General features: G+C 34.7%; 2 protein-coding genes across 7 annotated transcripts in view; one reads left to right on the plus strand and one right to left on the minus strand.

Annotated features, from left to right (window-relative positions):
• Window positions 1–19,968, plus strand: part of LOC138131088 (clavesin-1-like) — a 41,565-nt gene that overhangs the window by 14,223 nt on the left and 7,374 nt on the right. Inside the window, exon 1 of one of the 6 annotated variants that reach the window (XM_069047855.1) lies at window positions 9,581–9,693. The exons of 4 other annotated variants lie outside the window; for them this stretch is intronic. The gene's annotated coding sequence lies outside the window, so the exon portion shown is untranslated. Of the gene's footprint in view, window positions 1–9,580; window positions 9,694–17,526; window positions 17,665–19,968 lie in introns of those variants that run through there. One more of the 6 variants, XM_069047854.1, reaches the window with a different exon arrangement.
• On the minus strand, window positions 5,938–8,098 carry LOC138131087 (uncharacterized). The gene is made up of 2 exons (XM_069047850.1): window positions 7,528–8,098; window positions 5,938–7,470 (listed from the first exon to the last, which is right to left on the minus strand). The coding sequence occupies exons 1-2, from the start codon at window positions 7,624–7,626 to the stop codon at window positions 6,091–6,093; spliced, it is 1,479 nt and encodes a 492-aa protein (XP_068903951.1). The 5' UTR covers window positions 7,627–8,098; the 3' UTR covers window positions 5,938–6,090.

Raw genomic sequence — 19,968 nt, forward strand, 5'->3', positions numbered from 1 at the left:
TAGCTAATGAAAGGCTTAACGAATGGGAAATCATACGGCCCATTGAGTTTTGTAGAATATCGTAATATCGGAACCTAAATACTTTACAAACATTTATATTAAAATTTAAACTCGTTCCTCTTAAGATGATATAATTTATGAAGCAAAAAAATGTGCAAGACGTCAATAATAATATAATAATTTTTCATTTTTCATTTTGTGTCAAGTTTAGTCAATTAAGAGGACTTTAAAGTAGTTATTCTAGTTACTAATCCAGTATATTAGGAAAATTTGTTTTAAACATTTAAGTAAAACTTTTTTATAGAATCAATTAGGTATTTACGCAATTCAACCATAACCGCACACAACTTTGGGAACTAGTATTCTCAGAAAAATAACTTCTTTTTTGTGTTAACAAAAAAAACGGAATTTACGTTATAATTAGATAAACAAGTTATGGTGATGAAAAGAATACTAAATTTAAATGCTTGTCGCAACTAAGCCTTCTCTGATCCATATGACTTTTCTCTTCTGGTCGTTATGAAATGCCTTTTTAAATATTTATTCATCAACCAATGCAATTCAACTTACAGTGCGAACATTAAGTTTAGAACAAAAATCTCGACTTCGTCCCGGTCTTCAATTTCTCAAAAAGACTCACTTCTACTCAGAATGTAATCGACTATTATGACACATATATCAGAAAATGGTCTTAGTTACAAAATCATTTTTTTACAAGAATCTAGATGGACCTAGAGTTGAGCTATCGATATACAGGCAAAAGACAATTTTAATTTTCGTCGGAAAATTTTCGAACAACTTTGGGGAAAACCCGTCGTCAACTCGTCGTCAACAGACCGACAGATAAACTTTGTTCTTTGTTCGCTGTTGTAATTACTAATTAGTTAATACTCGTACCGTGCATCTTAAGTTTCCTATCATGCGTCAGTGATACAAATTATTCAGGTTTTTCGTTTGTAATAGTTATTTATGTATTAAGGGCGTAAGAGGGCTTTTATGGCCTGAGGTGTGATTTTGAGCCCGAGTGATAACGAGGGCTAAAAACACGCTGAAGGCCATAAAAGCCAGTTCACGCCCGCAGTACATACACTATTTTATGCACGATTAAGACCTAAAACCCTAACATTTAATAAAAATTAATAATTAATAAATAAATGTCTGCCCACACCACGAGATGTTTGCATCGCGTAGTGCTCCCGTCAAATTTTTAGTTTTGCGCGTAACCTTGGGAACAGTGAAAACACCCGTAGCCATTATGCCAATTGCAATTTTCGGTTATAAATTCATTAATGAAATGATAAACGAGGATAAGAAAGCGGCAGAAATGAGTGTCCAGTATCGAGTAATCTCCATTCGGGATTAGGTAATTTAAGTTAAGTGGCAATTTTTTTCCTAATTTCACCAAAAATGTTTTTGACTTTTATTTGACATATCTTTATGGCCCACGGGCATAAAGTGATCCGTGGGCCATAAAGAGACGTTTATGTCAAGAAAATTTGTGCATAATTGTCAAATTATAATATAATCGTGCATAAAAGTTGATTATCTTTCCTGTCTTTTTTTGGGGCAGAATTACATTTATATGGAATGTTTTTTTAAAATATCACCTTAAAGTAGGCGTTGAAGAGTCGATTATGAACGTGTAAAAACGTAAGACTTAAACAGCTGATCAGTGATGCGTAATCCGTATAGCCCCTTCACAATCGACTCTTCAATGCCCACATTGAGGTGAAATTTAAGAAAACACCCGATATTATGCAAGAAAACTTGCAAAACTGAAAAAAATGTATTTAATTTTTATTTGCAAATGTTAGTGGTCCTAACACAGTCTTGCTATTACTACTACTCGCGAGTATTGACCTTGGCAAAAAAAAAAATCTGTATAACTAAATTGCTATATTGCATCTGAATATCGCTTAATGCACAAATCTACAGGGTTATTCTAAATTATAGTTGTTTTGCACCCAATTTAACTCTCGTGTGTGAACGGTGTTTACTCACTTATTCACATCATTTTGATGTTTTTTTATGTGGAGCGGCAACCATAAATTTTACATTCAGTTTTACGCCTACTTCGACTACAATCATTTAGAATAACCCTGTACTATGGTGAGGTCTGTTTCGTTGTGAAATATGTATAATAATTTTATAGTTGATCTTGAGGTAACTTTCCATTATTCTAATTTGCCACGCAGTGTGCTCTTCCGTAGAATATCATTTATTAAAAATACTTACATACATATGTTAAAAATTGCCACTTTTTTTATCTGCCATTGTCACCGACGTTTGTTAAAAAAAATTCTTTCCTGCACTGTCATTAAAATACTGGACCTTGCCATATTTTAAGTTGTTTCCTTAAATAAGTCACCGACCAACATTTTGTGTCAAATGCTTAACTAGGGTAGAGTAGAAACTGCAGGATTGTAATGTTTCTTAGTCGAGTGGAAATAATTTGTCAGTATACTATAGTAATAATTTATTACAATCATAGAGGTACTCGTATAATGGGATAATTTAAAAAATGCAATTTCGCAGACATTGGGAATAGAGGTTAACATAATTCAGAAGTGGAACGTTACAAAACAGCAGCTAGATGTTAAGTAATTTTCTTAAATAAATTAGAACGAAGCTAGACCACATTGTTTTTGTATTACGACGTCATAATGAGTATGAAAATTATTTACTTTATTTTACACATTACACAACTTTAATTACTTTAACCTAATTTTAACATTTATTACATTAAAATTAACGGATTAGTTTAATTTATTATTAGATAACTGTGGAGTTTGCAAGGGACGAGAAAATGGACCCAAATTGTTAATTGGGGTGATTGGAAAAGTGTCAGGGGGTGTTAGGGTTGGAATAGGGCGGAAAGAACACATTAAATTGCTGTCTGGGCAGAGACATTGGTTTGAAAAAGGGTGGTTGTGCTTTTTACAACCTATTTGAGTGAGCCCAAAGGGGAGACCTAATTGAGCGCAGCTTTCATGTCATTACTCCACTTCCAGCCGTCCCAGCCACCCCCAGTTATTCTCCATATTTTTAATGAGGGATTATTTAGTAGACAAATTTTAACATCTTTCTGCAAAAAATTACCCTGGAAAGTTTTTGCGGTATTTGTCGTAATAAATGTTTTTAAAAATATGCACATCTTAATGATGGAACATTTATTTGTCCATTTCTTTTTCATTTTATTTGGTAATAATTATTATCGATGCAGTTGAATCACGAACATTTCCAAGGCTAACTCGATTGCAAATTTTCTTGATTACACGATATTACGTAATGGGGTCCAAATATTTTGAGCCTTGAAATAGTAAGCAGGGCATCGTTTTCTTATAGATTCTTCTGTTAGTATTTAACTAATTGCAAGCTAATTAAAATATATTGGGTCTTAATCATCACAAGATACTCTGCCGGTAAGATTTGAAGGTAATGAATTAGTAAACCTACAAACTTTTCTGACCCTTATCTATATATGTCTGACCCTGGATCGTGGCGCTATCTGTTGGTCTGTTTAGTAAGTTAACAACGAAACCAAAAAACCTAGTAAACCGACTGAAAACAAATGAAAACTTGACAATTAACTTTAACGAAAGTATATTATTGCCCGAAAAACTGTATCGTTTATTTCTGGAGCTTATCTGGTAGGTACAGTTACGGACACGGATTTTCTTCAGTTATTTTACTGTCAATTCGAAAAAATTTGTGTAGCCCAAGCTTTATTATCATTATGACTGACAAAAAAAAAATTTGTGACAGAAATTCTGTCACGTACAATAAAAAAATCCACGTCAAAAATGTCAATGTGGGGTTAGAAATACAGTGAAGGGCAAAAGTAACGCAACAACAATGATTAATTTACTAACTAGTTAGTACGGAAAGGTATCACTATTAGGTCAGTTCAGTATCATTAGTAAAATTATGTAAATAAGTAATTGTATTGCAAATAGTAAATTTCTCTATTCAATTTTTGACTTTGATACACAAATAACTATTATTATAATCAAAGGGTCATTTTAGTATTAGAATAAACATACCCGACATAACCTAATTTTTTTTTTAATGTCGTGTCAAGTTAAAATATCCGGTCAGTGCCAATTACGAAATAGAAAAACACCAATATTTTTCAATTGTTTCATTGCCAACAGACTCAGTCATTGTTGATCACGCTGTACATCTAATTATTATAGAATATAAATTGCTATAGTTACCATAGATATAGAAGCAAAAGACTAGGAAAATTAAAACAAACGTAAACTAAGCAAAAATGAATAGGGAATTTTTCCATTTTTGAATTTTTTTATATTTAGGTACAGTTTAAAATTTGTAATGAAATGTGTTAAAAATATATGTACATACCGGGTGTAGAATTGGTTTACGAGACATAGGATTTTACATGTAAAAATAAAGAGAATTATTGGCTCCCCAAATAATTTTATGCCAAAATAGTTAAAATGAAAGTTAGAGAGAATTAAAAATACTGTCTAATTCCACTCTTTGTTTTTTTCTAACATCTTGTGGTACTGAAAGAAAAGCAAGAAAGGAGTTAACACAAAAATACTAAAAAGTAGCACCAGCCATGAAATTTGACTTTTAAAATACTATGTATTTGTTGGATGGTTTCTCTATTATTTAATTGTCTTTTAATTTGCCCTTTAAATGAAGTACAGGACTACAGGATGAATGAAAAGGTATCTTCCATTAAATGCTCAAACTTGTCTACAATTCTTCCAATTGTTTCTGTGGCAGGAATTGATCGGTCTGGGAAACCTGAAGCAAATGTTGCTTGGAAGTTGCTTAAAAAAGATCCTCCATAATAACATTTAAAAAAATAAATACAATTTCATGCTTAGTAGTACTTTTTACTGTTTTGTGTCAACTTTTTTCTTGCCTTTCTTTCAGTACCACAAGATGTTAGAAAAAAAGTAAGACTAAAATTAGACAGCAATTTTAATTCTCTCCAACTTTCATTTTAACTATTTTGCCGTAAAATTATTAGGGGAGCCAATAATTGAAACTCTTTATTTTTACATGTAAAATCCTGTCCCGTAAACCAATTCTACACCCGGTATATGCACATTTAATGTAACGTTTCAAGTACCTGTCACATTTCAAATTTATCTTGTGTTTAAGAATAGATGGAAGAATTGGGGCAATTATTTTGCTTTCCAAGAAAAATTGTGGAATTCCCTATTCATTTTTGCCTAGTTAATTTCTCTATATAACCAACAATAATAGACACTAATTTATTTGGTGTAACGATGCTGAGGTGCTTAGAAAAAAATGCTTTTGTTTGTGTCTAGGCACTTACTTACCACACACATTAGTGTTTCGTCGTCCGGAAAATGAGTACCGGTAAAATAATTACTATTAATTTTGGGAGTAAAAACGTTAGGGAAATGCTCTAGTCTAGAACCTTATCATCTCAAGTTTTGCTACTGAATTGGTTGCAACTATTGTGTGACCTATGTCGACTCCGTGCTTTGGTGTTCGGGACCAAGAGAATAAATAAGTATTTCATCTACTCTAATACATTTTCGAAGATATTAGTTGCTTCCCATTTACACAGAAACTCAGTAAATTCTCAGTTGTGACGTCATAACTCACTTAATGATGCGTTCCTTTTACTTAAGGGTTAAGTGAGTTTCAAGTGAGTTTTCTCACAGGTCTTTCAGACCGTGTGCTTTAGTGAGACTTGTTTACTCACATTGTTTACGCATTGGATGCGCGGTCCTTTACAAAGTGAACAATGACGTCATTTAAGAAAAGAAGATTTTTTAGCAGAAAATTTGTTTTTCTTCAAACGTCCGTAAAATATGACATTGCACTGCTGCATTGATAATGCTAAAGTGTCACTTCATTGTCATGGCTAGAGAGCGGATTTATATGCACAAAAAAATAAAAATTAAGCGCTTAAATAAGCATAACATACTGAATAAAAAAGTTTTATTTTAAACAAAAAAGCATTAAAAAGCATAAAAACAAGATAATAAAACACAATTCCTAAAAATGAAAATATAACATTTTTGTATTGCTTATACAACAAAAAACAACTCCTTATGGTTAGAAAACACTACTTGAACTTCAATCTTCTTCTTTGAAACAATGAATGATAAGGAGTTGTTCTAAATGATTAATTGTAAGATTTCTTCGTCGATCATTCAATATATTTTTAAAGTTGGAGAAACTGCGCTCCACATCTACACTTGTAGTTGGCGCAAATTTGAATTTGGGGATAATTGTAGAATCGATGTTTAAGTTTTCCACATATTCGCCTTGTAAAACTCGCGCTATGTCACACAAAATACCAAAACCTGTGTTTTTGTTTAAAACATTGTCGAGTTTCTCAGATACGACACGCCCAACTGCTCCTCTCACAGAGTTAGTTTCTTCTTTAAATTTTTGAACCATATTCACTGAGTCAACCAATGGAACACCTTGTTTTTCTAGTTTTGTTATAGTCTCACATACAAATTCATAATTACTTTTTAGAAAAGCTAAATTCTGTCGCAACTCTTTATTTTTGAAAATATCTATGCAGTTTCTTATTGACTGCGACGGAGCGTCGACAAATTCGGTAACTACTTCTTCAAATTGATTAATATATTGACTATAATAAAATGCGGCCTCTAACCAAGTTCCCCATCTGGTCAAAATTGGTTCTGGTGGTAAAGGTATGGTTGGAAATGTTTCCTTAAAATATTGCACTCTTAGTGGGGCTTTAACAAAAATTTTTTTACCATTTGAAATTAACTTATTTACCACAGGAAATTCTAATCGTATAGTTTCAGCTATTCTGTTTAGTCCGTGCGCAACACATGTACAGTGAATTAATTTTTCGTAAAATATTTTTAAGTTTGTTCCAGCTTTAATCATGTATGCAGCGGCATCCGAAATCATTAGCAAAATTTTGTCCGTTGGTACGGCATTTGGAAGAAAAAAAGACGTAAGACTTTCATTAACAAATCTGGTAATCGAATTACTGTTTGTTTTGGACAATTCTTTGCAACTGACAACATATCCTTTAGTAGGAATATCTTCCTTTAAAATACCGAGAATTAAACTTGCCACGTACCTTCCACAACTGTCTGTTGTTTCATCGACTGCAAACCACATGTAGTTACTTCCGATGCGTTGTTTAATTTTGTTACACACTTCTCGAAATACTGGCTCTAAATAATTTTTACGAAGAGTGCTCTCAGCCGGAACGTGTCTATTGCAATGGGTTTGTAGAAACTGTTGAAATGGGCCTTTATCTAACTTTTTGAATGGTATATTGGACTGAACCATCATCCTACATAAGTCGAAGTTAAACTGAAATTGTTCGTTTTGCCGTGATGTGCTTGCAACAGATTCTTGTAGAGTTTGTTGTTTAAATTTTGAAATCTCGAATTTTTTTCTTCGTTCAACATGAGTGTTGCTTTTCATATGTTGAATAACATTATATTTTTTTTCGCTTTGAATCTAAAATAATATTTTCTGAATACTAGAGAATTAGGTAACTACACAAAAAATACTTACGGTTTTAACGCAAACTCGACAAAATATTTTATTATTTTCAATTATAAATTCTGGAAAATTTTTTATCCACTCATCAGGCGTAGATTTTGGTTTTGGCATTTTTGAATTAAATTTTAAATGAAATGAAACAATGACCTGCACTCTAAGAAGGAATACGAGGGAATCGGTAAATATGGAGCAAATAATTCGCCTAGTGTTATCGTGTTAAACCGGTTTTTCGCAACAACAAAGTGAGAGATGAGTTCCTATAAACCTGGCTGCCACCACATTTCATCAACGACAAACGAGAAATTAATTTTTTTCATTTCTTGCGGCAACGGAATGTTTTCCGTGTTAAAACAATAAAAATTCTAATAAGTAAAGAATGAAAAAATACCTATAAATAAGGAAAAAGGCAGTAAATAAGCATATACATTTTAATATGCATAAAACTGCAAAAAAAGCAAAAAAAGCATAACAAAATAGGGCTCAAATGACTCAAAATTTTAAGTCTGTTACACATCTCAAAAAGTATTGAGCTACTTATAACCCCCACAAAAAGCATAAAAACTAGAAATCCGCTCTCTAGTCATGGCATCTAAAGAGCAGACCAGCGTCCGTGAAGTTATTATCTTCGCTGAGGAGCATCCGTGAAGTTATTATCTCCGCTGAGGGCGTCCGTGAAGTTATTATCTCCGCTGATGAGCGGCTGTAAAGTAAACTAGCTAAATCATGTGAAATTCCTACCTGGTTTCTTAACATGTCTTAAATAATTTGTTATGAAGGTTTGAAGAAAAAATAGTATATGTTATTCGGAGCAAAAATGGTTTTATGTGCTTTGGCTGGTTTGTCTGCCTCACTGCGTTCGGCAACCAATCTACCAGCCGCAGCACATGAAACTTCATTTTTGCTCCTCATAACATAATATACTATTTTATGTGATTATTTCCTTCGTACATTACGAGTATGTATAAAAAGCGGTAGTTGCTATGGTTTTTCTGGCTTTTATATCGGTTAAATTTGAAACGTCAAAATTTAGCCGGGTAAATATCTATGTGTCAAAGTTTAATCGCTTCTCAATTTTTTGCAATCATTGTCAAAGATGTCGCAAATAATTCGTTCTAAAATCTATTTGTTCATAATAATTCAGGAAATAATCATTCCGAATACAGTGCTACGTACTCGGGATTTTGTTACGTGGAAAATTTACTTAACATATTTCTAAGCAAAACATTTTGACAAAACGTCAAAATTTAATTGGTTATTTTCATGCACTTGGGATATTACTGTTGAAAATAGCCTATGCTAATGCCCAAGGTTGTATTTGCTATCATCACGTCCTGTTCAAAATACATCAAAATAGGTATTATGGAAATACATTAATTTTTTGTTGTTGGTTAATTAGTGTTCCGCTTTTTTTGCCGGTGAGTCTATTGGGGGCCACACACACAGAGGGAAGAGTCAAGACTTGAATGCACACGCCACGGGGTACAGTTAAAACTCCGTGTGTGTGGAGAAGAATGTGGCACGCGCATTCAAGTCAGTTGGAATCAAGACTGTCTTGATTTTTGGCGTGCACATTCAAACCCGCGCGGGGATAACTTACTGTGTGTGGCGACAAGTCTCTGCATGCTTCGGTTAAAATTCAGTGACGGCCGTATTTTGTGTGATTTACAAAATATGTCTCGTGAATACAATACAGGGGCACGCCACTGTTATCAGACAAATTTCCTTTTTGGTCACCATCACAATGAACGTTTGCTGCACAACTGACGGGGAAGCAGTAGTGTGTGTGTACTCACAGAGAGTACGGGTTTAACTTAGGACAAGTGTGTACACTTTTAACTGCACATTCTTCCCTCTGTGTGTGTGGCCGGCTTATGTTAGAATAAAAATGTCGTTTTAGTTTGAATCACAAGTAAATAAAAATGCAGTTGCAAAATGTGCAAAAAACTGGACAGAGCCTTAAAAAGTTTTTCCGATGTAAGGTCGCCTAGAAAATTAGTAAAACTGGAAGAGAATACATATTACGTTGTTCTTTGTTTAGAGACGGCACTTATGTCTACTGCATTGACTACTCCCTCCACACGTACCGCAATTTTTAAGGCTGTAGTTAAGTTGAAAACACTCAAGTGTGTTGCAGGTGTCTACACAGCTCCAAGCTTCAGCTAGATCGGGGTATTTGTTGTAAGGTTTTTGTGATTTGTGCTATTTGGACATAAAACAATATTTTTAAAGTAATTCAACGGGTCATATTAGCCCCTCACGATCTTTTTGGGACCGAGTTGGGTATGATTTTTTCTTTTCATGTTGGACTAACTGATTCAATGATGCAACGGATACAACTTTTTTTTTCTGTCAGTGTCTGTTCGACATTTTCTTGTGATCGCATTGCCAGATTTATTATTTTAATATTTGTAAGAAAGTAAATGATTTATTAATAATTTTAGTATCCGTCAAAGGAAAAGTCAAAGAAAGTAAATGATTTATTAAGTGTGTAAAAATAATTTTAGTTTCCGTCAAAAGAAAAGTCAAAACTGCCAAAATAATTTTGTTACAACAAAAAAATTCCATTAAAGTGCGTCTATCGATATTTGAAAACGACCTTTTGATTCCTTCAGTGGTTTATTGCCAGCTAACAAAGATTGTTGTAAAAGTGGTGAGTAACCGATTCTCAATAATCCGCAGGTACTTACAAGTCTTGAACCATCCAGAGTTTTTGTTACAGGGTAGGTAAATAATCCCCTGGTAATGACACCATCATAAACGACCCAAAATGTTAACTAGTGTTTAAAAAGTCGTTTCCAAATATCGATAGACGCACTTTAACTTTTGTAGCTATCATCCTGCCAAGACCTGTGTACAGATCCATTTTCAAATATCCATGTCTCATCAAGGTATACACACTGTAGAGGATTTTGTGCATTCAAATTTTGCATGTAAGATCTTAAAAATTGTACTCTTGAAATAGCAACATGTCCTAATTCCATTAACCTTTTAGAATCAGTTGCTTTAAATGTAAAGCCAATGTTATGTAAAACTTGCTTTAACGAACTTATGGACCCTAGAAAAATGTGTTTCCTTACTAGAACTTCCAGTAATGATGCCTGAGTCACGTGTTTTCCTGAAACACAAATTTGAAGCTCTCAAAACATTCATGTTGTGGAATTATACTTTTTCTCCCTACCGGTTAGAAATGTAGGCTGTGGATACCTCATTTGAGGTGAGAAAATTCAACTTTCTCGCTAAGGTAAGAAAGTTAATCATGAAATGTTTATGGTAAAACTGTACCAAAATACAAATGTCAAAAGTGTCAAAAGTGAAATAAGTTATTGATAAATGAAAGCCAATTCAATGAAGTAAGTTGGTAGGTCAATCATATAATCTGGAAAATAAACAGATAAGCTAGGTAGGTAGATTACTTTACCCTGTTTATATCAAATTTTCGAACAAACCTCAAATCTTCAAATGCGATGACAAGTTAATTAAACAAATAACACAGCCTACTATTCAATTCTCAAAATTTTCGTTTTAATCACGAATATAACCATCTTTTTTGACTTTTTTCAACAAAGTTGTGCCGGTAGGGAAAAAAATTGTATTCAAACCTTGTTAAGAAAGTGTCCTTGCAGACCTTAGGCACTTACAAACCTCGTCTACGACTCGGTTTATAATCTTTGCCTGCGGTCTGCAAGAAACCACTTTCTTACCTTGGTTTGAAATATACTATTTTCAACCATCTCATAAATACTCGCTCAAATTTCATATTTTTCAGACTGACTAATGTCACGTACTTGTTTTTTCCTTGGCCTTTTTTTTGGGGGGATGTTAATGGCTCACCAGCTTTAACCTGGTTATTAACAGACGACACTGTGCACAGATTAATTTTTAAAGCGTCAGCCACCCTCTGCAACAGAATCAAGACTCCTTTAATAATAAACATTACATTAAATTTTTCTCTTACTTGTTGAATGCTTTTTAAAGATAGAAGAGGTCCTCCGTGATCTCTCTTTTTCGTGAAGTATTCAATTAATGAGGCAATCATTTCTTTAGACCGCTTGAGCAAAGGTTTCGGCATCTTCAAATGTAACTTGCAGGGATCGTAAAAAACACACGCAAAAGTTAGCTCTGAAAAGAGCTGTTTTATTACACGTAGGAAAGCAGTGGTACGAGGATCTCAAAAGGAACGTAAACACTAAGACAGTGACTTCTTCTAACCTCACAATTTGCTTTAATCGTTATCGATCGATCAATAAGAAGATGTAAATTGACTAAAAACTGGTTCCTCGACATGCCAATCCTCAGGGATAAAAATTACCAACAATTGAACGATAGAATTCGCAGTTTTACAGTTTTAAGTTGGTACTGCAAAACCTTCATCGATGACGCACACGCATTGTTTCGTGATTCTGACTATAGAAGGTTTACGTAAACGGCTGAACGACTCGTTAATTTATGGGGGGGGGTAATGTTAAAAAAAATGCGGATTTAGAAAAAGTGGTATATAAAAAAATTGTTCGTCATGACGAGTTCTGTTACTGGTTAAAATTAATTAGATTCGGTAATTTCAAAACTAATGACATTTGTCGAAAACGCTGAAACAGGTCAATTTTTATTTCTCGTAGTGCTTCATTTGTTCATGACGTTATCCATTTTGGAGCTATTACGTCATCACCATTTTTTTTTTAAATGACAACCCCCATTTTTTTGTCCTCTTTCTGATAGACCTCCCTACTACCTAAACGATGAATGAAAAAAATTGGTACATACCTTACATAACAATGTTTTTGAGAAAATCTTCAAAAATTTAATTTAATTTTTAATGGAAAAAATTTAATTGACCTCAAACAAAAACAAACAAATATCTAAGATTAACAATAAAATGTAAGGCAAATGTTGAAATTGCCTTCCGCCAACTATTTAGGGGCGTATGGGAGTTGGACCACGCTACCTGACTTATGAAATCATATTAAACAATTCAAAGACAGATCCATTGCTAACATCCGAAGATTTCAAATAGTGAAGACCAAAAAATTATTATTATTATTATTATTGTCCACTCTGCTTTTAAAAACATTTATACTGACCGCACTTACAGACAGTTTCTTCAGTAAGCTCATTCCAAGCAGCAAACACTCTATTTGGAAAAAAGTTGCGTCTGACGTTGGTGGTACAACATTGCATTTTCAGTTTAAGTTTGTGACCTCTCAAATGTGAATTGTCAGTCAACCTGAAGAATCTTTGGAGGGAACTGTATTTTGCGATGTTAAAAACTTTAATTGTCCAAATTAAATCGCCGCGCTTTCGTCTCTTTTCAAGTTGTAATGATTTGAATACATTACTTTTTCCGCCAAATATTCGAACCTGCGCAAAACGGTAACAAATGTGGTCGTGATCGTCATCGAATCAGAGGAGCCCTACGTTGTGATTTTCTTTTGGCGGAAAAGGTTCGGAATGCAAACGGTGAGGGTTCCAGTTGGAAGAGTGCCGCAAATAAAACACACATGTGAGGGACGCAAAATACCTTTTATTAAAAATGTCTGTAATAACTTTGATGAAAAAGAAATTGAAACGAATACAACGGACAGAAATTAAGTTTTACGAAGTACAAGAAATTAACTAGTTGAGTACATCACAAAGATAAACGACAAGATGAATGCAACAATATTTAACATAACAGAAAAACGGGCACATGACAGACAAAATGACAGTTAAAGCTTGCAAAACAAGTAAACAAATTATGGTGCAGTTATTACAGACAGGGACTGATGAAAAACCCTCTTCAAAAACCGTATCCCAGGTATTACTCATATTTTACAATTCGATTAATGACAAAACAATGTTTAATTTGGAACTATGCTGTCAAGGTACGCCGACGGGAGCTTAGAGCTGGAGGTAACAAACTCTCGGCCGCGAGGGGACTCAGAAGAATAATCTGAATCGGCTTGAGACCAGCGACGTTTCTAGATACTCGGGTTAGTAATGAAAGTCGGGCTATTTCACCGACCAAGAAAGAGTGACAGAGCGCCTCGGGGTTGTACGATGAGCTTCCCAAGCCGCTTCGAGCAGAGCTTGCTCCACCTTCCACAACCAACCGTTTACCGACAAGAACCTAAGATCTCTAGAACCGCGACGGAGGTTTCACGTCAGCATCCCAGAGCCGCATCGAGCAGGGCTTAGGTCCGCCTCCGCTAACGGCCGTAACTTAACCGTGGCCTCCCCAGGAATTTACTAGACAACCCCACGACTTCCTGATTGAAACCTAACTCCCGTAGTGGCGCACTTACAACATTTTACTTTAACTCTTGCGAAATCTAGCGGTGCTTAACAACAACATAAAGAAAACCCGAGTTTAATTCAACAAAACAAAGCGCAACATTAAACAATGATCAAATAAACAAAACAAAATGCAACATTAAACAAGGATAACATAAGCAAAAAACAAACCGCAACATTAAACAATGAGGAAATAAAAGAGAACAAGACGTGAAGTTAAATAACGATAAAATAGAACCACCTTAAAAGGCACGAATATCAGTAAACAACATAAATCACGAATACAATAATCACTGGTAATGTTAAACAAAAAAGAAAATGGCGGGTCGAGTGCCGTTAGAAAATTTAGTGAAAGAAAAAAAACCAAAATGGACGCACGCGGTTCGGATGACGGCTCCGAATTTGCGAAATTACCAGATTGTTAAAAAAATGAACCTCCCGGAAGAAAGATAACGCTTAAAATTAACGAATGGGCGCTTCTTAAAGCAACAGCATGCAACAAAATAAAATCTACAACATACCCTTACCACGTGGTCCTGGTCCCAAAAACATAACAACGGACAACGAACGTGAGATAAATAATTACCCGTGTGGATAAAAAAATAAACTGCCGGATTCTTCACGGGGACACAAAATATCTACTCAGAACGGTAGTGTAATCGGTTCAGATGTAACTTACAGATTTTTGGAATATTGGATCGCTCTTCGCAAGGTCTGTTCGTTTCGAAAAACCAAACAAAAGTGACCTACCCCCTTTAACCACCCGCGCGAGCGAGCTTCAACCCCCCGCTAGATATCCGCTCGTAGTTCCTAGTCTAGCCGCTAGTACCTTCACATTTGGCGCGCTGTTGTGGCGGTACCGGAAATTTAAATTTAAATTTTAAACTGGGTCACTACAAAGTGGTAACAATTTTAATCTCCCAATCCTGTTGTCCTAGGACTCATTCCGCAGACTCCAAACTCGTTTGGTAGCTCTCCTTTGCACTTTCTCAATCAGTTTGATGTCGCGAATCAATGTTGGAAACCATATCACGTTTGCATATTCGAGCAGGGGTAGTATAATATATGACTTGTTTATTTTTAGGAAGGTTGTCTTAGAAGGCCGAGAAAAAGCTTTGGACATGACATAACTGCTCGTATTTGCACGTTTAACTGTGCGTATAATATGCTCTGACCAGGATAAGTCGCTAGTGATTGTGACGCCCAAGTCGTTATGAGAATCTACGGGTGTTATGATTTTCTGAATGAAATATTTGACAGCTGGATTCTTTTTCCCTAAATGCAGTACCTTACATTTATCACTGTTTAGTGTTAGAAGCCAGCTTTTGCGAAATCCGATCTAAGTTTCTTTGTAATCTTAATAATCTTAAAAATTTACCAATTTTTTATTCTCTATTTTGGTATTCACTTACTAATCCTAAGGCCTAAATTTTTCTAAACCAGCATTGCGCAACATGACTTACAACCCATAACAGTAACATTTGGCCAAATATTACCAACTGCCTTGTGTATCGCAACTTCAGAATCTATGACCACTCGTTTAGGTTTAAAATATAGTTTTGTTTGGCAACAGACAAAATAAGAAATTAAAGGCACATATAATAAGCATTTTTTTTGTAACCATGCAATGCAAACATTATTTGATTAAAAAAGTTGTTGCAATATTGGAATGTGCCATCAAGGTAAATATTATCGATTTGACAAAAAAATACAAGTGTGTAAAAGAACTAAATATGAAGGTTTCATCTCTTTGGCCCTCGATGACTACCTGGAGGATCTTAATCCCTTTGGTGGCGGCAGGTGGTCGAACTCAACCATCAGAGTAATACAAATTAGGGATGGTGGTCCAACTCGGTGACACCCCTATTTAGCACTCTCACAGGAGTGTAAACACTGTACACCGCGCTCAATAATATTAGGGCTAATTTATTCCATTTCAGCGCGAATTCTGAGTTATAAATTTTCTAAATTGTTTGGTCTATTGAAGTAAACCCTCGATTTTAAATAACTACATAGAAAAAAATGGAATACATTAAAAATTAAATTAAAGCTTTGAAGTAAAATTTGTCATTTTCTCAAAAAAAAAAGTTATAGTTTGTTTTTTAATCAAAGAACCACAACACCGCAATTTACACCCAAAATAGAGATGACAACATTGCACACTTTTGACCTAGGGTAAAAAATCTCATCATATAAAAATTGAGATTATTAGAGATTTTAGTAGCACAGCATGTTAATAAAGTTAATAACAATTAATAACAACCAATTTGAAAGTTTAATAAATGTCTTACTTTGCGAAGCATTTCCAGTAACACATTCAAATTTTAAATGCGAGTTTGCGTATTTTCAAGGACATTAAAAATGACAGGCGCTGGTGGGTATAGCCAATGGGGGCATGGGTCACTTGCGCGCCGCGGTCAGAAAAATCTACGGGTGGGCTTAATCCTACAGGACAGTTGCGTGCCAAGTAGTAATAGGCTTTTGGTCAGTAGGGCGCGGCGGTCAGTTTACCTGCGAATCGCACCTAGGTAACAGAGTTATATAAAACACTGAAATGTTAGGGAAAATATTTATATTATTTCTTGCTATATTGGTAACAAACACTTTTTACAAAATCAAATCGGTAGATAGCATTATTCTTACATGTAGAACTTAATTAAATTGGTTACATATTTGTAACGCTTCCTATACATATTTCGAATTTTATTTATTGTATTTATCCACCCCCTGAAGATTTTCTCAAATTTCAGAATTCCACAAAACAACCCGACCTTACCTACAGATTTTACTAAGAATAGCAAAATGAAAAAAAACATGAGCAGTGCAAAGGGCAATAAGTAGTCCTACCGGTTTAACGGTATAGGTGTATTTTATTATCTTAATCCCTCAATTGCGCGCAAGTGTCCTGTACCTTTTGGGGCCGTCAAACTTCTAGCAAAGGGTAAACTGACCGCGGCGCGCTACTGACCAACACCCGCCAATGGATATCATTAAATTCTCCAAATTTAGTACAATTTTATATTTGCAAACCTAAATCAACAGGTCATGGTTCTTTGATTAAAAAATAGACTATATGTAAGTTACCAAATTTTTTAATTCATAGTTTAGGTAGGTAGGTAGGTCTGTCAGAAAAAGAAGAAAAAAGTGGGGATTGTCATTTAAAAAAATTCGTGATAACGTCATAACTCAAAAATGGATGCAGCTAGGCTAGACCAGAACACGGCTCTAGCTACACTACCATTTACATTTTCGGTAATAAATAACTGTAACAAAAACTATTTTTGTCATTTCTTTAAAACTACTGGTTAGTATCAGCATGTTTGTATTTTGTATCTACAATGTTTTGGACAAAAGCATGCCATAAAACTCTCAACTTACTTGATGCCACTGCGCTCAATGTAAATAACAATGATTGATTTGCGTTCCGAGTTGTTATGTAATTGATTGTGATTAATGGTATGTCGAGTACTACTCATTCGTAAAATATAGAGAATTTTGTGATTGACGTTACATAAATTATGTAACATAGTCGTATATTTTCAGTTTTTGAAAAATTTGTAAGTGTTTCAATCATCTTAACAACTTCATTATTCAAAACTCAACCTACTCTCTACGACTTCTTAAGCAATCCGTGACAATGCAGTTTTGTTCGCTTAACTTGTTGCGTAATTGACGCCGTCGTTACACCTTTGTAAAATTTTTTCTTTATTTCTTCTGTAATACTTTTACGTCAGTATACAATGAGCAATACAACGCTCGAAACATTTTTTAATTGTCTTCGAAGTACTACATTTTCTACACACAAGTTATATAGTGTTGCTTGCACATATTTACTCTTGGAATAGGAAATAGGACTGCAATCATACAAAAGTATAAAATCGTGTGAGTACCTGATAAGGATAAGTGATAACTACTCTTAAAAAAGTTTCAAATCTGTTATCGCAGACATATACATGGTCGCTAAAAAGAATGGATACAGGTAAATATTTTCAGAACGGTTTAGCAGAGTTCGTTGGAATTTGGCAAGGTTGGCATGTTTAAAACATTATGTTTGAATCTACAGTTTAAAACAGTGTTTTAAACATATTGTATAAAAAACACACGTTTGTTTAAAACTTGTTTTTTAAACATGTTTTTTCATCCATGTATTTAAAAAAAAAAAAACAAGAATTCAACTCTTTTTAGTCACGTTCATTTATTCATTTATTCCGATTATTCACATTTCCAATACAAATTGGGTTTTTTTTGATATGACAGGTCCACGAGTGCCAAAAAAAACCCAATTTACACACGAACTCGTTAAATAAACTACTATTATACCACTAGAGGATAACACGAGAAAATAATAAGAAATCTAAATTTCAGTAATTTTCCAGGTAATTGCAATATTAATACAACTGCGCAGTGCGCATGCCCAGTGGTTGAGCGTAAAAGTACAGCAACATAATAAAGATTTCAACCGGTTTAATGCTGTTTTATTCGTGTTTAAAATTGGTTTAAAACATGTTTTTTTTTACCAAGTTTAAAACATGTTTTAAACAAAAAAAAACTGTTTAAAATAAAAAAAAACTGTATGTTTTGTTTTAAATAAAAAAAAACATGTTTTTTGCCAACCCTGGAATTTGGCACACAGTTAGAAAGAAGTATTTAAATTCTATTATCTGAGAATTTTTAAATTTTCTAACGTCATTTGTTTTGAAGATGCAAAGCTAACTTGATTTTTTTTAAATGACACGGGGAGTCAAATTTAATATTTGTCGGCGCCACTCGTGGAAAAGATTTATTTTGTTATTTTAATGCTTTGGCTGTACTCCTTATACCAAATAGAGTTATTTTTAGAAACATGTTATCACTGTTCTTAAGAACGCGTCAGCGGGGCAACCCCTGACGAACGGAACGTTCGTGTGTGACGCGAGGGTAGTACCAGAATAACTGGAGGGTGGAGCGTTAGGTACACGCGCGCGGACCGTTACGTTCTTTATTCCCTTTATTTATAACAAATATCAAATAATAATGTCTTGGCGGCTAAGACCTCATCCTGTTATTCTGACATCAGAAGTGGGATTTGCCCCCGTCAAAGTGGCGTGTGGACAATACTGCGAGTAACGCGGAAAGTGACAAGTCCGTGCGTAAAGGATTCTCAGGTGAAGGTTCGTCCAGAGCAGACACCAAAAGTATCTGTACACTGTTGCAATGGAGACTCGGTAAAGGCGCGACGCTATTTCCTTCCGGTCATCACACCGAATTGAAGCGTCGAGCTTTGTCGCCGTCTTCCAACAAGCCCAACAACGAAAAACGGGTCCACCTCCCTGAGAAATGCCATTTTTGTGGACGAATTTGCACAACGGTCTGCGAGGAAAAAGCGTGCTGGTGCCTAAACGCCTACCTGTTACAAATTGTCCCTCAAAGTCGAAACGGGAGCAAGTGGTGGAGAGGCACGTGAACGTTTGCGAAAAACAATCGATACATATTTGGAGAAAACTTAAATCTGGTGAGACCTTTCCTTTTTCTTTTTAACATGGGTTCAAATTGCTCTTTAATGAAAGACAATATTTCACGTTATTTGAATGGCAAGCAGTTTAACAACATGACCTCACTGATAGGGATTGGTCGTGATGGCTCTTCTTTTTGTGATAGCCAAATTTTAACCGTGGTTGAAATTTAAGACATATTTATTGAAAAATTCGTTCTATGTGGTACCTGATGATTTCATGTCTTCCGTGGACATTGTAACTGGCAGAGATTTAATAGCACACAACATTAACGTTTAACTAAATTCCACCGGTTTAATTGTTATCTCGAGAGTCAAAATTTATTGAAACTCTGAAGTGTTTTCTGGAATTGATTGGAGCCGTCAAAGTGGAGACCCAAGACGACCCAGCCGCGTGACCTTGTATTAATTACCTCGCCTTTTTGTCTCGTTTTGTTTATGTCACGGGGCGTGAGGGATGTGAAGGAATCTAGCATCTGGCTTTAGTTTAGAATCAATGACATGTTAACTTAAGAGAGTACCTCTCCTCATTTACGATGGAATTGTTTCCGGCTTTTGTTGGTATTTTGATGAATCTTACAATTGCTATTTTAAATGAATCTTACATAAGTAAACATCAAGATAATTTTGTTATTGTTGTACCGTCAGGAAGGGTAACCGGTACTCTTGAAAGTTGAAATCCGTTTAAAAGAGTG

This window comes from Tenebrio molitor, chromosome 5 (assembly GCF_963966145.1).
Source record: "Tenebrio molitor chromosome 5, icTenMoli1.1, whole genome shotgun sequence".
Lineage (NCBI taxonomy): Eukaryota > Metazoa > Arthropoda > Insecta > Coleoptera > Tenebrionidae > Tenebrio > Tenebrio molitor.

Excerpts from the sequence above, each read along its gene's own strand:
- LOC138131087 (XM_069047850.1), bottom strand. The coding sequence starts at position 7,626 with ATGCCAAAACCAAAATCTACGCCTGATGAGTGGATAAAAAATTTTCCA. Across the intron at positions 7,471-7,527 it reads GTCGAGTTTGCGTTAAAACC|ATTCAAAGCGAAAAAAAATA; the intron begins GTAAGTATTTTT and ends ATATTATTTTAG.